The sequence below is a fragment of the Pantherophis guttatus genome, chromosome 17, assembly GCF_059756535.1.
Source record: "Pantherophis guttatus breed Tessera chromosome 17, ASM5975653v1, whole genome shotgun sequence".
Lineage (NCBI taxonomy): Eukaryota > Metazoa > Chordata > Lepidosauria > Squamata > Colubridae > Pantherophis > Pantherophis guttatus.
The window spans coordinates 4,603,766-4,616,559 of NC_142079.1; the positions used below are offsets into that span (position 1 = coordinate 4,603,766).

General features: G+C 46.5%; 1 protein-coding gene across 29 annotated transcripts in view; it reads left to right on the plus strand.

Moving 5' to 3' along the window:
• Nucleotides 1–12,794, plus strand: part of TAOK3 (TAO kinase 3) — a 101,330-nt gene that overhangs the window by 66,444 nt on the left and 22,092 nt on the right. For 26 of the 29 annotated variants that reach the window (XM_087880512.1, XM_087880518.1, XM_087880524.1 and 23 more), the window contains one exon: nucleotides 903–1,037. The exons of the other annotated variants lie outside the window; for them this stretch is intronic. In XM_087880512.1, coding sequence (XP_087736638.1) covers nucleotides 903–1,037 — 135 coding nt within the window. The remainder of the gene's footprint in view (nucleotides 1–902; nucleotides 1,038–12,794) is intronic. 29 annotated transcript variants of the gene reach the window in all.

Below are 12,794 nucleotides of genomic sequence, written 5' to 3' on the forward strand. Positions count from 1 at the left end.
CTCCTCCTCCTCCTCTTCCTCCTCCTCCTCGAGGCTGCAGCCATCCAGGCAGAAAATTCTTCTCCAGAGCAGATAGCTGAGTTCAGAGAGGTGTAAGGGGGGGGGGGGGAGAGAGAGAGAGAGAGAGAGAGAGAGAAAGGGGGGGGCGAGAAAAAAAAAAGGAGAGAGGGGGAGAAAGGAAAAAAGGAGAGAAAAAAAAAAAACAAAAAAAAACCCAGGCTGGACAAGGGAATGAGGCAAATCCTTACTCCTCTTTTCAAAGACGGCAGCAGGAACAGGAGCAGCGTTTTTCCTAGCCATGGAAACCATTTTTTTAAAGCGATTATTTGGGCGCAGCATTCTCAGCCAGCAGTGCTTCTGAGGACTCCTCTCACAGCTCTGCAGTGCTCGGCGGTGGCGGCGTTTCCAATGCTCTTTTTGGGACCGATGTGATTTCTTTGGAGGTTAAAGGCCCCCCCCCTTCCCCACCTCCAAGAGGAAGGGAAGAAAAAAAAAGAGAGAGAGAGAGAGAGAGAGAAGGAGCAAAGGAGCAAAGAGGAAGGAAAGAAGGAAGGGGAGAGAGAGAGAGAGAGAGAAACGAAAGAAAGAAAGAAAAAGAAAGAAAAAAAGAAGAAGAAGAGAAAACCTGCCGGGGAATCCAGACGGCAGCATCCCACTTAGCAATCAGCTGACGGAAGGAAGAAGGAGAAAGAAGAAGAAGAAGAAGAAAGAAGAAGGAAGGCTGACAATGTGGTTCCCGATTCGTTTTGTACCGCGATTGCTGTGAGGGTCTATCAAGAGCCTCAGAGCCAAACTATGCATTTCAAACAGCCGGGCTTATGTGAAAAACAGGGTGAGCGCAAGGCTGCTGGCGAAGGAAGAGCACAACTGGACTTTCTCCTTCTTTTTATCCATTTCTGCAGGATCATGTATTCATAAGGGATGAGGTGGGCCACGGGGAGCGCAGGCCTGAACTGCGGCCTACTCATTCGGTCCAGAATCAGGCCCTTCACTACCGGAACAGAGAACCATTTGCCACAATCAAATCAGCATCATTGGTAAGCCGCTACCACACCCCTTGCCCTGTTCTCTCTCTCTCTCTCTCTCTCCCTCTCTCATTCCCTCTCTCTCTCTCTCTCTCTCTCTCTCATCCTCTCCCCCTTCCCTTCCCCATCACCCCATCGCCTCCTCCCCCCGATGTGACACTCCGGTCTAGGGAAGGGGGTCAAGCCATTCTCCTCTTCCCACCCACCCCCCCACCCACCCATCCCAAAGACCCTCCATTCCATGTCTCCCACCCATTTCTCTCTCTCTCTCTTTTTTTTTTTTTTTAAAAAAAAAGATATTTCTTCTTTTTCTTCCTTTCCCCCCACCCCCCCACCCCTCCTCCCGGAGGCAAGGGAGAGGAGGAGGACGAGGGGGGGGCTGTTGGCATAGCAACCAGATATTGCAAAAAAATAAAATAAAATGATGATGATGATGATGATGGGGACCGAGCGGGGGTCGGCAACGGGAATGGGGAGGAGGGGGGGGGGCGCGGCGGTGGCAGCGGCGGCGTTCGGTGCCATGCGGATTATTTTTTTCTCTCTCTCTCTCCTCTTTCTTTTCTTTCTTTTTCTTTCCTTTTTTTTTTTTTTTTTTTTGTGCAAATCCTCCCTTCAGTAGCGAGGTTTCTCTTTTGCAGCGGGATTTATTTTAATTTTTTTCCCTGTAGAAGCGGGATAGTGGTGGGGGAGAGAGGGGAGGGCGAAGGGAAAGGGGCTTTAGGGAGACGAGGGGCTCTGGAGAGGGATGGGTGTAAAAGGAAGGATGCGTGCATGCCTCTTGGTGAGGGTCGTGCTTGCACGCTTACACGAGCGTGTGTATGTGTGTACTTGCCTTATCTATCTATCTATCTATCTATCATCTATCTATCTATCTATCTATCCATTCATCCATCTATATCTATCTATCCATCTATATCCATCCATCCATCTATCTAATCTCTCTCTCTCTCTCTCTCTTTCCATCCGCCTCTAATTGGTTCGCTCCAAATCGCATCCATTTTTGGGGAGCATTATCTGTCTGGGGTGGGGGTGGGGCAGCGAGGGGGGTGGGGCCCGGGGCCGACTCGAAGTATTGATGATTATCATTTTAATTTGAACGAGCGGTGATGGATCTGAGCGAAGGGAAGGGGGACAGCTGGCTCCACTCAGCCCCGGATGGCGAGCGAAAGCTGTTTGCATTTCATTCAATAATAACTCCGGCGACGGCGGCGTCCGTACCGTTTGCAAGCGAAAGGCGGATTTTTTTTTTTTTCTCCTTCGTTCCCACCGGTCCATGTTTTTTTTTTTTTTAAATAAAAAAAAGAGAGAGAGAGAAAGGGTGGGAGAGAGACTAGGATCTAGCAAAGGAGCAAAAGCTTGTTTTGTGGAATATATATATATATATGTGTATATATATATATATGTATGTATATATGTATATATTATATGTATATATATATATATATATTAAAGGGTGGAGGGTGTTTTCTCCTGAAAATGGGAGGCTGGCGAAGGAGGAGGAGGAGGAGGAGGAGGAGGGCAAGCGAGGCTGGTAGCAACAGCGGGAGCGGAATTTGTACTCTAGCAAATGTGGTTGCTAGCGCTGCCTTTGTAGTAAGAAAAGGGGTGTGTACCGATGGAGTGGAATGTCTGGGCTCCCCCCATCCTTACCTCCCCTTCTCTCTCTCTCTCTCTCTCTCTCTCTCCTCTCTCTCTCTCATACGCTCACACACTCACACGCGCTCACGCAGATAAGATAGGCAGAGCTGGGAATCAGGGATGCAAAAAAAAAAAAAAAAAACCCCGAAACCCTCTGGACCAGATGGGTAGCCAGCAAGCTCGCCTATTTGGTTCCTTTCCTCTCTCTCTCTCTCTCTCTCTTTTTTTTTTTCCCCCCCACCCTTCTCTCTCTCTCTCTCTCTTTTTTTTTTTCTCCTCCCTCCTCCTCCTCCTCCATGCAAAACGCTAAGAAATCATTTAGTATTTCGGCCAAATCTCGGTATTAGAGGTCACATGGGCAGAGAGAGAGAGAGAGGAGAGAGAGAGAGAGAGAGAGAGAGAGAGAGAGAGATTTACAAGGTGCCCAGCGTTTGGCCAGTTGCATTTGCTGCCTGCCATTATGACATCATCCGAAGCCAGCCCAGAAATTACAATAGGTTTTTTCCTCTTGCCTTGCATTTGAATGATGCTTTTTTTTCCCCCTTCCTCCCTTCCTCCCTTCCTTCCTTCCTTCCTTCCTTCCTTCCTTCCTTCCTCCTCTCCTCCTTTCCTCCTCCTCCTCCTCCTCCATTGCTGTCTCCCGGAGTCCTCTCCCTTCCATAGCGCATCTGTCTCCCCCACAAGCCCAGCCCATCCCCCCCGTTTGCTGCCGCTGCTTTTCCAGCACATCAAAGCAGCTTGCCGGGAGCCTTGGCGGGGTTGAGACGGGCAAAGGAATGGGCAGGCACGGGAAGTCCTTTACCCTGGGTGCTGAAAACCCGGGGAATTTTACGGCACTGCTCACGCTGGCCTTCCTGGCGCGGAGCCCAGGATGGGTGTGTATGTGTGTGTGTGTGTGTGTGTGTGTAGGGTAGTGTGTTTTCCCTCTATGGCACGAGGGGGAAGTGCCAACTTGGCGATTGACCTGAATGCATGGCAAAGGCTCTCTAGGCTTCCCCTCCCCCCCCCACCTGCTTCAAATGGGCTTTTCATCCTTGGCTTTTTTTTCCTCCCTTTTTAAAAAAGAGAGAATCTATATAATACCTGGACGGGGGTAGAAGCTCTCTTTACTACGAAGCTGGCTACCTTCCAGCACAACTTACTATGGACAACCTCCTTGGTTGTTTTTTTTTTTTCTCATGCCTTGGTTTGGAAATGCTTAGCTGGGCATCCTTTTAGATAGCTGAAGCTCCAACCCACTCTTGTGATTGATAGATGGATGGATAGATAGATAGATAGATAGATAGATAGATAGATAGATAGATAGATAGATAGAGATGCATAGATGATAGATAGATAGATGGATAGATAGATGATAGATAGATAGATGATAGATAGATACATAGATAGATAGATAGATGATAGATAGATAGATAGATAGATAGATGATAGATAGATAGATGATAGATAGATAGATAGATAGATAGATAGATAGATAGATAGATAGATAGAGGACAGGGAGGCATGGAACGTTGGCAGGTTCCCTCACCCAATCATTCATGAGCTTAGAAGGCATATCCCCCGTCCTACCTGAACCCCCCCATCCCAGTTGGGTGGGTTGGCACGAAGGCTGCCCCCAACCCTCAAGGCACTTGGTCGGTTCAGTAGGCCGGCTTGCAATCTCTTCTCTCCCGTGGACATAATTCATTGATTTTATCAATTACTGTATATCCCACGTTTTGAGCTGCCCACCCCCCAAACTCCGAGCGGTGTGGCATCTTTGCAGAGTCACACTCTTTTCCCGACAACCTCAAAAGGGGATTTTTTTAAAAAAATAAATAAATAAAAAAATAATAATAATAATGTTGGCCAGATCCTTAAAAACTGTCTGAGTTGCCTTCTTTGTGGTGGAACAGAAAGGACCACTGCCATGGAGCCTGGAAAGAGGTGTGTGGGTATGTGTCCCCCACCCCATGACTTTTATCTCCTGTTTGTTTGTTTGTTTGTTTATTTATTTATTTATTTATTTATTTATTTATTATTTAAATTTGTATACTGCCCTTTTCCTTTCGGACTCAGGGCGGTGAACAGCCAAAATAAAAACATTTGTACACAAAAGTTAAAATAATTATTAAAACTAATTAAACGAAATTTGGCCCATAATTTAAAACATATCAATTAAAATCAGTATCAAACATTAAAACCAACATGGAATCAGGCCAGCCCGGCTAGCTGAAAAAAGTAAGTTTTTAGGGCCTGTTGATGCTATATGAGAATAAAAATCGGATCGCTAGCCAGCTCTGGTTCTGTTTTAACCTTTGTCATTTCACACCCAAAGCTGCTTTTCTTTTCTTTTTTCTTTTTTTTTTCTTCAACTGGGCTTTTCTGGTTTTTCTTAGAAGAGGTTTCTCTTCTCATCCAAGAAGCTTCTTCAGCTCTTAAGAAAGAACTGAACTGAGAACCGAAGAAGCTCCTTTGGATGGGAAGCGAAAGGTCTTCAAAGAAAAAAACCCGGAAAGTCCAGTTACCTCTTGAAAAAAAAAAAAACACTTTTTGGACAACCATGAGTTGGATGACTTGAGAATCTCCATAGACTCAGTGGTGGTTTATTTTATCATAAACCATAGACTGAATGGTGGTTTATTCTAACATAACCCAGCATGAGTTGGATGACTTGAGAATCTCCATAGACTCAATGGTGGTTTATTTTATCGTAAACCAGCATGGGTCACACAGTCCACTAAACCAGAATCAGACCACCCCTAGCAGGTAGGTGAACCTCGCATTCACCTCCTCCGTCTCCAATAGGGATCGCCTCCGAGAAGATACGGGGTGTCATACTTGAGAATCTCCATAGACTCAGTGGTGGTTTATTTTATCATAAACCATAGACTCAATGGTGGTTTATTTTATCATAAACCAGCATGAGTTGGATGACTTGAGAATCTCCATAGACTCAATGGTGGTTTATTTTATCGTAAACCAGCATGGGTCACGCAGTCCACTAAACCAGAATCAGACCACCCCTAGCAGGTAGGTTAACCTCGCATTCACCTCCTCCGTCTCCAATAGGGATCGCCTCCGGGAAGACACGGGGTGTCATTCAGATGACACGCTAACTCCTTAGAAGGGTCGATCTAATTCATAAAAATGTCTTCTGAAGCCATTCTGCCGACTTAATTCTTCACAGCCAGGTCTGTAAGGGAATAAATGCATTTCTTACCTGTTGGAAGAGTGTTCCCCTTCAGGATTTCAGCTCACCTGTGAGGGATATGACAACAGGTAGCTCTTTCCAACTTTTGCTTTGTTTCTCTTCCCCTGGGGACATTGGCGTTCTCGGAGGCCTTAATTGGACCAGATGATTTTTGGAGTTGTGGGCTGTACATTTCGGCACAATTCTCACTCCCCTTCTTCGCCCCCTCCTCACCTGGCTGCCAAGTTGACCTTCTTAATCTGACCTCCTTAATAATTCTCCCTTCTTGATTGGCATTTTTATTTTTACTCTGGAAATCGCTTTTTCTGCCCACTCGCGACATCCCGAATCTGAAATTTGAGGAAACCCCAAGCAAGGAGACTTTTTAAGAATTGCAAGGAAGTGTGTACAGGCAATCCTCGTCTTACGACAGTTGATTTAGCGACTGTTCGGAGTTCCAGCGGCCCTGAAAAGAGCGACTGGTGACCGTTTTTCGCCCTTACGTCCGTCGCAAGCATCCCCAGGGTCATGTGATCGAAATTCAGGTGCTTGGCCGCTGGCTCGTATTTATGACGGTTGTGATGCCCTTTTGGGACTTTCAGACAAGCCGAGTCGATGGGGAAATCGGTGGAGATTTCTCAATCATACATACCATGGTTGTCCCAAAGGTGTTTTTTTCCAAGAGGCAACTTGTTTTTCTTTGAAGACATTTCGCTTCTCATCCAAAAGAAGGTTCTTCAGCTCTGGACTGGATGGTGGGGAAGAGAAGGATTTCTACTCCTTGCAGACAGCTGGTCATTTGCATCCTTTTTAGAGGGTCGTTGAGGCCACTTGGAAGTTTTATCTGTGTCCTCAGGGTCACCTGAGTAGTGCAAATGGGTGTGGAGCCTTTCATTTGTTCCAAGAAGGCTCCACACCCATTTGTGCACAACTCAGGTGACCCCCGATGACACAGATAAAACCTCCAGGTGGCCTCACCGGCTCTCTAAAAGAATGCAAACGACCAGCTGTCTTCAAGGAGTATCAATCCTTCCATTCCCCACCATCCAGTCCAGAGCTGAAGAAGCTTCTCGGATGATTCACGTGGTCCCCTTTGGGCGACCTTTGGGCAAGCCAATGTCAACTGGGGAAGCCAGATTCATTTAACAACCAGGTTACTGGCTTATCGACGGCAGCGATTCGCTTAGCGACCCGCGGAAAGAAAGGTCGGTAAAAGAGGGGCAAAACTCATGGGACAAACGTCTCCACTTATCGAGAGAAATTTGGGGGCTCAATTGTGGTCGTAAATCAAGGACTACCTGTACAACAACTGGGTCGGTTAGAACATTGCCATCATTTATTCATTTTTATTTAGTTAGTTAGTTTGTCAAGCATGTATAAGATAACAGATATAAGTATAAACGTGATTATGAATGCAGGAAATGGATACGAATAAATAATGTCATAGTCATCAGGAGGATTGGCTGTTGTAACTTCAAACGGCCACTAAATGAATGGCTGTAAGTCGAGAACCACCCGAATGCATTGAAGGAAATCGTGAAAGCTCACTGATTAAGGCATCGGGCTAGAAACCCGGAGACGGCGAGTTCTAGTCTCTCCTTAAGGCACGAAGCCATCTGGGTGGCCTTGAGCCAGCCCCTTTTCTCAGCCCTAAGAAGGCGGCAATGGCAAACCACTTCTGAAAAACCTTGCCAAGAAAACCTTGCAGGGACTTGTCCAAGCACTCTCCGAGAATCGGAGACAATTGAAGAAAAGGCAAAGAAAAAAAAGGGGGGGGGGGCGAGGAACAGTAGATTTTAACAGGTTGAGGATTCCAAGTCATGTGACTTTATATCTCCAGAAATGCCACATCTTCTAAAACACCCAACAACTCTAAAACGAGGCACCTCGCTGTTTAGATACAAGAAGAATAACAAGGGTAGGAAGGGACCTTGGAGGTCTTCTAGTCCAACCCCCTGCTCAGGCAGGAAACCTTATACCATTTCAGACAAATGGTTGTCCAGCCTCTTCTTAAAAACTCCCAGTGTTGGAGCATTCACAAGTTCTGGAGGCAACTCGTTCCACTGATGAGTTGTTCTCACCGTCAGGAAATTTCTTCTTAGTTCTAGGTTGCTTCTCTCCTTGGTTAGTTTCCATTCGTCGCCGTATCTTTTTATCCTGAGGCTTGGAAGAATAGAATAACAGAGTTGGAAGGGACCTTGGAGGTCTTCTAGTCCAACTCCCTGCCCAGGCAGGAAACCCTCCACCACTTCAGGCAAATGGTTATCCAACATCTTCTTAAAAACTTCCAGTGTTGGAACTTGCTGGAGGCAAGTTGTTCCACTGATTAATTGTTCTCACTGTCAGGAAATTTCTCCTTAGTTCTAGGTTGCTTCTCTCCTTGATGAGTTTCCACCCGTTGCTTCTTGTCCTGCCCTCAGGTGCTTTGGAGAATAGCTTGACTCCCTCTTCTTTGGGGCAGCCCCTGAGATATCGGAACACTGCTATCATGTCTCCCCTAGTCCTTCTCTTCATTAAACTAGACACACCTAAAATAAGTTACCCCGGCAGCGTTCCTTAGCTATTAAAAGTTTGTGTAACCTTCCTGTGGTCAGCAGTTTGCTGAAGGTATCACCTGGGCAGCTTCCTCTGGGAGGTAACTGAAAACAGGCTGTTCAACCAAGCTCTTGAGGGGGCTCCATTAGCTGGTGAGAATTCATCCTTTTGGCTGCCATCTCTCTTGGGGGTTGCCCAGCTGGGCTCCAGATTTCGCCACTGTTCATTTTAAGGTCTGGTCTTCCAAGGAGCTGCAGTCAATTCAACAGGTTTCTCCTTCAACTGCCAACTTTCAGTCTTTCCCACCCCCCACTACCTGGTTTCTCATCCTTACTTTGGATGGTGACTCCAGAACTTCTAACCCGAGTTGCAGTCCGACCGATTCGATGACTTTAACTCGGGGGGAAATGGATGGAATAACAGAATAACGAAGGGACCTTGGTGGTCTTCTCATCCAGCGGTCACCAACTGGTGGCCTGTGGACCACTGGTGGTCCGCGAGAAAATTGTGGTGGCCCGCAGAAAAATTATTTGCATTTTTTTATATTGCACTAAATCAGGGGTCCTCGAACCACAGCCCCCAAGACAGATACTGTACATGCAATGAATGTTTGCCTTGCTGCAGAGAGTGTCCCCCTTCAGGGTCTTTTTCTGTGGGTTGGAAGGGGGCAGAAATTCTGACTTGGGGTCTGCTTCGGCCTCCTGGTGTGGGGCTTTGGGCGAAGGCTGGAGGGAAGCGCCGCTGGTGGCGAAGAGCCGGAGAGCCTCGTTCCAGTGGGATTGCATCATGGCCTGGAACTGGCTGACCATCTCAGCCCGCTGAGCCTCCAGGTGCCGGTAACCGGCCTTGCACTCCCGCAGGTCTTCCCTCTGCTTGGAAAGCCTATGCTCCTAGTCCTCAGTGAGGTGCTTCTGCTGAGCCTCCTTCTCGGTCAAATCCAATTTGAACTGAGCTGTCAGATCCAATTTGAGCAGGCAAGGAGTGGCTGGGAGGGGGGAGGGTGAGGAGAGGAGAGACTGTTGAGGTGCCCCTCTACGTGGGTGACATTGAGTTGACCACGCCCACCTAGTCACATGACCACTTAGCCGCGCCTATCCAGCCGGTCATTAGGCAGATCATATTAGTAGTCCGCGGGATTTAAAATTATAAATTTAGTGGTCCCTGAGGTCCGAAAGGTTAGGGACCCCTGTTCTAATCCACTCCTCTGCTCAAGCAGGAGGCTCTGTACCATTTCAGACAAATGCCTGTCCAATCTCTTCTTAAAAGCCTCCAATGATGGAGCATTCACAGCTTCTGGAGGCAAGTTGTTCCACTGATTAATTGTTCTCACTGTCAGGAAATTTCTCCTTAGTTCTAGGTTGCTCCTCTCCTTGATGAGTTTCCACCCGTTGCTTCTTGTCCTGCCCTCAGGTGCTTTGGAGAATAGCTTGACTCCCTCTTCTTTGTGGAAGCCCCTGAGATATTGGAAGATGCTATCATGTCTCCCCTAGTCCTCCTTTTCATTAAACTAGACATACCCGGTTCCTGCAAACGTTCTTCATATGTTTTAGCCTCCAGTCCCCTAATCCTCTTTGTTGCTCTTCTCTGCACTCTTTCTAGAGTCTCCACATCTTTTTTACAATGTGGGTACCAAAAGTGGATGCATTAATGCATTCAAAGTGTGGTCTTATTGAGGCTTTCTAAAGCGGTACTAATACTTCACAGGCATGTCCTTTTAATTTTGGAGTGAGGAATGGCCAGGAGAAGGCAGCCCCTTAGATATTGGAAGATGTTATCATGTCACCCCTAGTCCTTCGTTTCATCAAACTAGACCTACCCAATTCCAGCAACCGTTCTTCATAGGTTTTAGCCTCCAGTCCACTAATCATCTTCCTTGCTCTTCTCTGCACTCTTTTTTTTTTTTATTTGATTCATATGCCGCCCTTCTCCGGAGACTCAGGGTGGTTTACAATGCGCTAAGCAATAGCCTTCATCCTTTTGTATATTTATACAAAGTCAGCTTATTGCCCCCACAAACTGGGTCCTCAATTTACCTACCTTAGAAAAGATGGAAGGCTGAGTCAACCTTGAGCCTTGGCGAGATTCGAACCCTGCAGTAATTGCAGGCAGCTGGTCTTAATAACCAGCTTAATAACAGGGTGCCTTAGACCACTGTACTACCAAGGCTCTTTGTAGAGTCTCCACATCTTTTTTTACATCGTGGCGACCAAAACTGGATGCATTAATGCATTCAAAGGGTGATCTTATTGAAGCTTTCTAAAGCAGTACTGATACTTCACATGAACCAGGTAACAAGAGGTCTGTCCTTCCAATTTTGGAATTAGGAACGGCCAGAAGAAGCCAGGAGAATAGCTTGACTCCCTCTTCTTTGGGGCAGCCCCTGAGATACTGGAAGACTGCTATCATGTCTCCCCCTAGTCCTTCTTTTCATTGAACTAGACATACCCAGTTTCTGCAACTGTTCTTCGTATGTTTTAGTCTCCCGGCCTTTGATCCTCTTAGTTGCTCTTCTCTGCACTTTTTCCAAAGTCTCAACATCTCTTTTTGTAGCACGGTGACCAAAATTGGGTGCAATATTCCAGGCGTGGCCCTTACTAGGGTTTTGTAAAGTGGCACTAATCCTTCGCGTGATCTTGATTCTATGCCTCTGTTTAACCAACCCAGGACTGAATTAGCTTTTTTGGCTGCTGCTGCTGTGCATTGCTATGAAAGGAGGGTGCAGTGAATTTTTCCCCTTTTTAAATGGAAATTTTAAATTTGGTTTTAAATTATTGGGGTTTTAAATTTGTTCAGCCAAATTATTTAATTTGTTTTATTCTATTTTAAAATTTTTGTATTTATATGTTTTATCCTATGGCTGTTCACCGCCCTGAGTCCTTCGGGAGTAGGGCGGTATACAAATTCAATAAAATGAAAATGAAAAGGTTTGTTCAACAGGACTGAATAAGATCTTCTCTGGAAAGGGTGAACTACCTGTATGAGGTGTTTGTTAAACCTGGCCTGAATTGAAATGGGAGTTACTCCTACAGTTTAGCTGTCACAGTTCCAAGGAACACCCCCAACGAAAGAAGACTCTGAGGCTCGAAGTTCCTCGAAGTTCCATTTTATTAAGAGATGTCATATTGGCACATCTGGGAAAACCCGAATCTGAAAGCTTCCAGGTTTTCCCCACCCAAAGGAAAGTCCAAGTCCCTGCCAATCACCCACATGTCCATCACGTGGTCCAATCAGAGCACCGTCCCAACTGGAGATGCCTCCCAGTCACACCCCTCCAGGTGCAGGGCAAGATGTCCTTGACTCTCTGAGAAAGGAATGTTCTTATGACTACATATCACCCATGCTCCATACAATCCCCCCTCCCAGTTTCCCACAGTAGTAAATGTGGCAGGTCTAAAGGCCCAATGCAAAAGTTGGCTTCCAGGCCTGACATTAGCTTCACAACCTTCGCGTCCTCTTGAAACAAGCCGCATCCTCCTTATTCATTTTTTTTAAAAAATTTGATTTATATGCCGCCCTTCTCCGGAGACTCAGGGCGGCTTACAATGTGCTCAGCAATAGCCTTCATCCTTTTGTATATTTATACAAAGTCAGCTTATTGCCCCCACAACTGGGTCCTCAATTTACCTACCTTAGAAAGGATGGAAGGCTGAGTCAACCTTGAGCCTGGCGAGATTCGAACCTGCAGTAATTGCAGGCAGCTGGTCTTAATAACCAGCTTAATAACAGGGTGCCTTAGACCACTGTGCTACCAAGGCTCTTGGTAGTTCTCTCTCTCTCTCCCTCTGTCAATCATCTTTCCTTCTTTTCGGCATCTGATTTGAAGATTCATTCCTGATATGTTCCCTGAGGGACATATCAGCCATGATCATGGTCCTGTAAAGCTTCCCCTCGCACATGTGCTAGTCGTTCCCGACTCTAAGGGGCGGTGCTCATCCCCGTTTCAAAGCCGAAGAGCCGGCACTGTCCGAAGACGTCTCCGTGGTCATGTGGCCGGCATGACTCAACGCCAAAGGTGCATGGAACTCTGTTCCCTTCCCACCAAAGGTGGTCCCTATTTTTCTACTTGCATTTTTTTTACCTGCTTTCAAACTGCTAGGTTGGCAGAAGCTGGGACAAGTCACGGGAGCTCACCCCGTTACGCGGCACTAGGGATTCGAACCGCTGAACTGCCGACCTTTCGATCGACAAGCTCAGCGTCTTAGCCACTGAGCCAGCGCATCCCACTTTCACAGTCCTGTAGTAAAGCCAAATGAGATGTTTGTGTATGTCACCAAAGAGAGCCCAACAACTACTCTCAGATGGCAAAAACAACCAAGCACCTAGTCTAGAGGAGCATATGAGGGAATATAGCACCTTTTTATTATTTTTTTTTATTTATTTATTTTTATATGCCGCTCTTCTCCGGAGACTCAGGGTGGCTTACA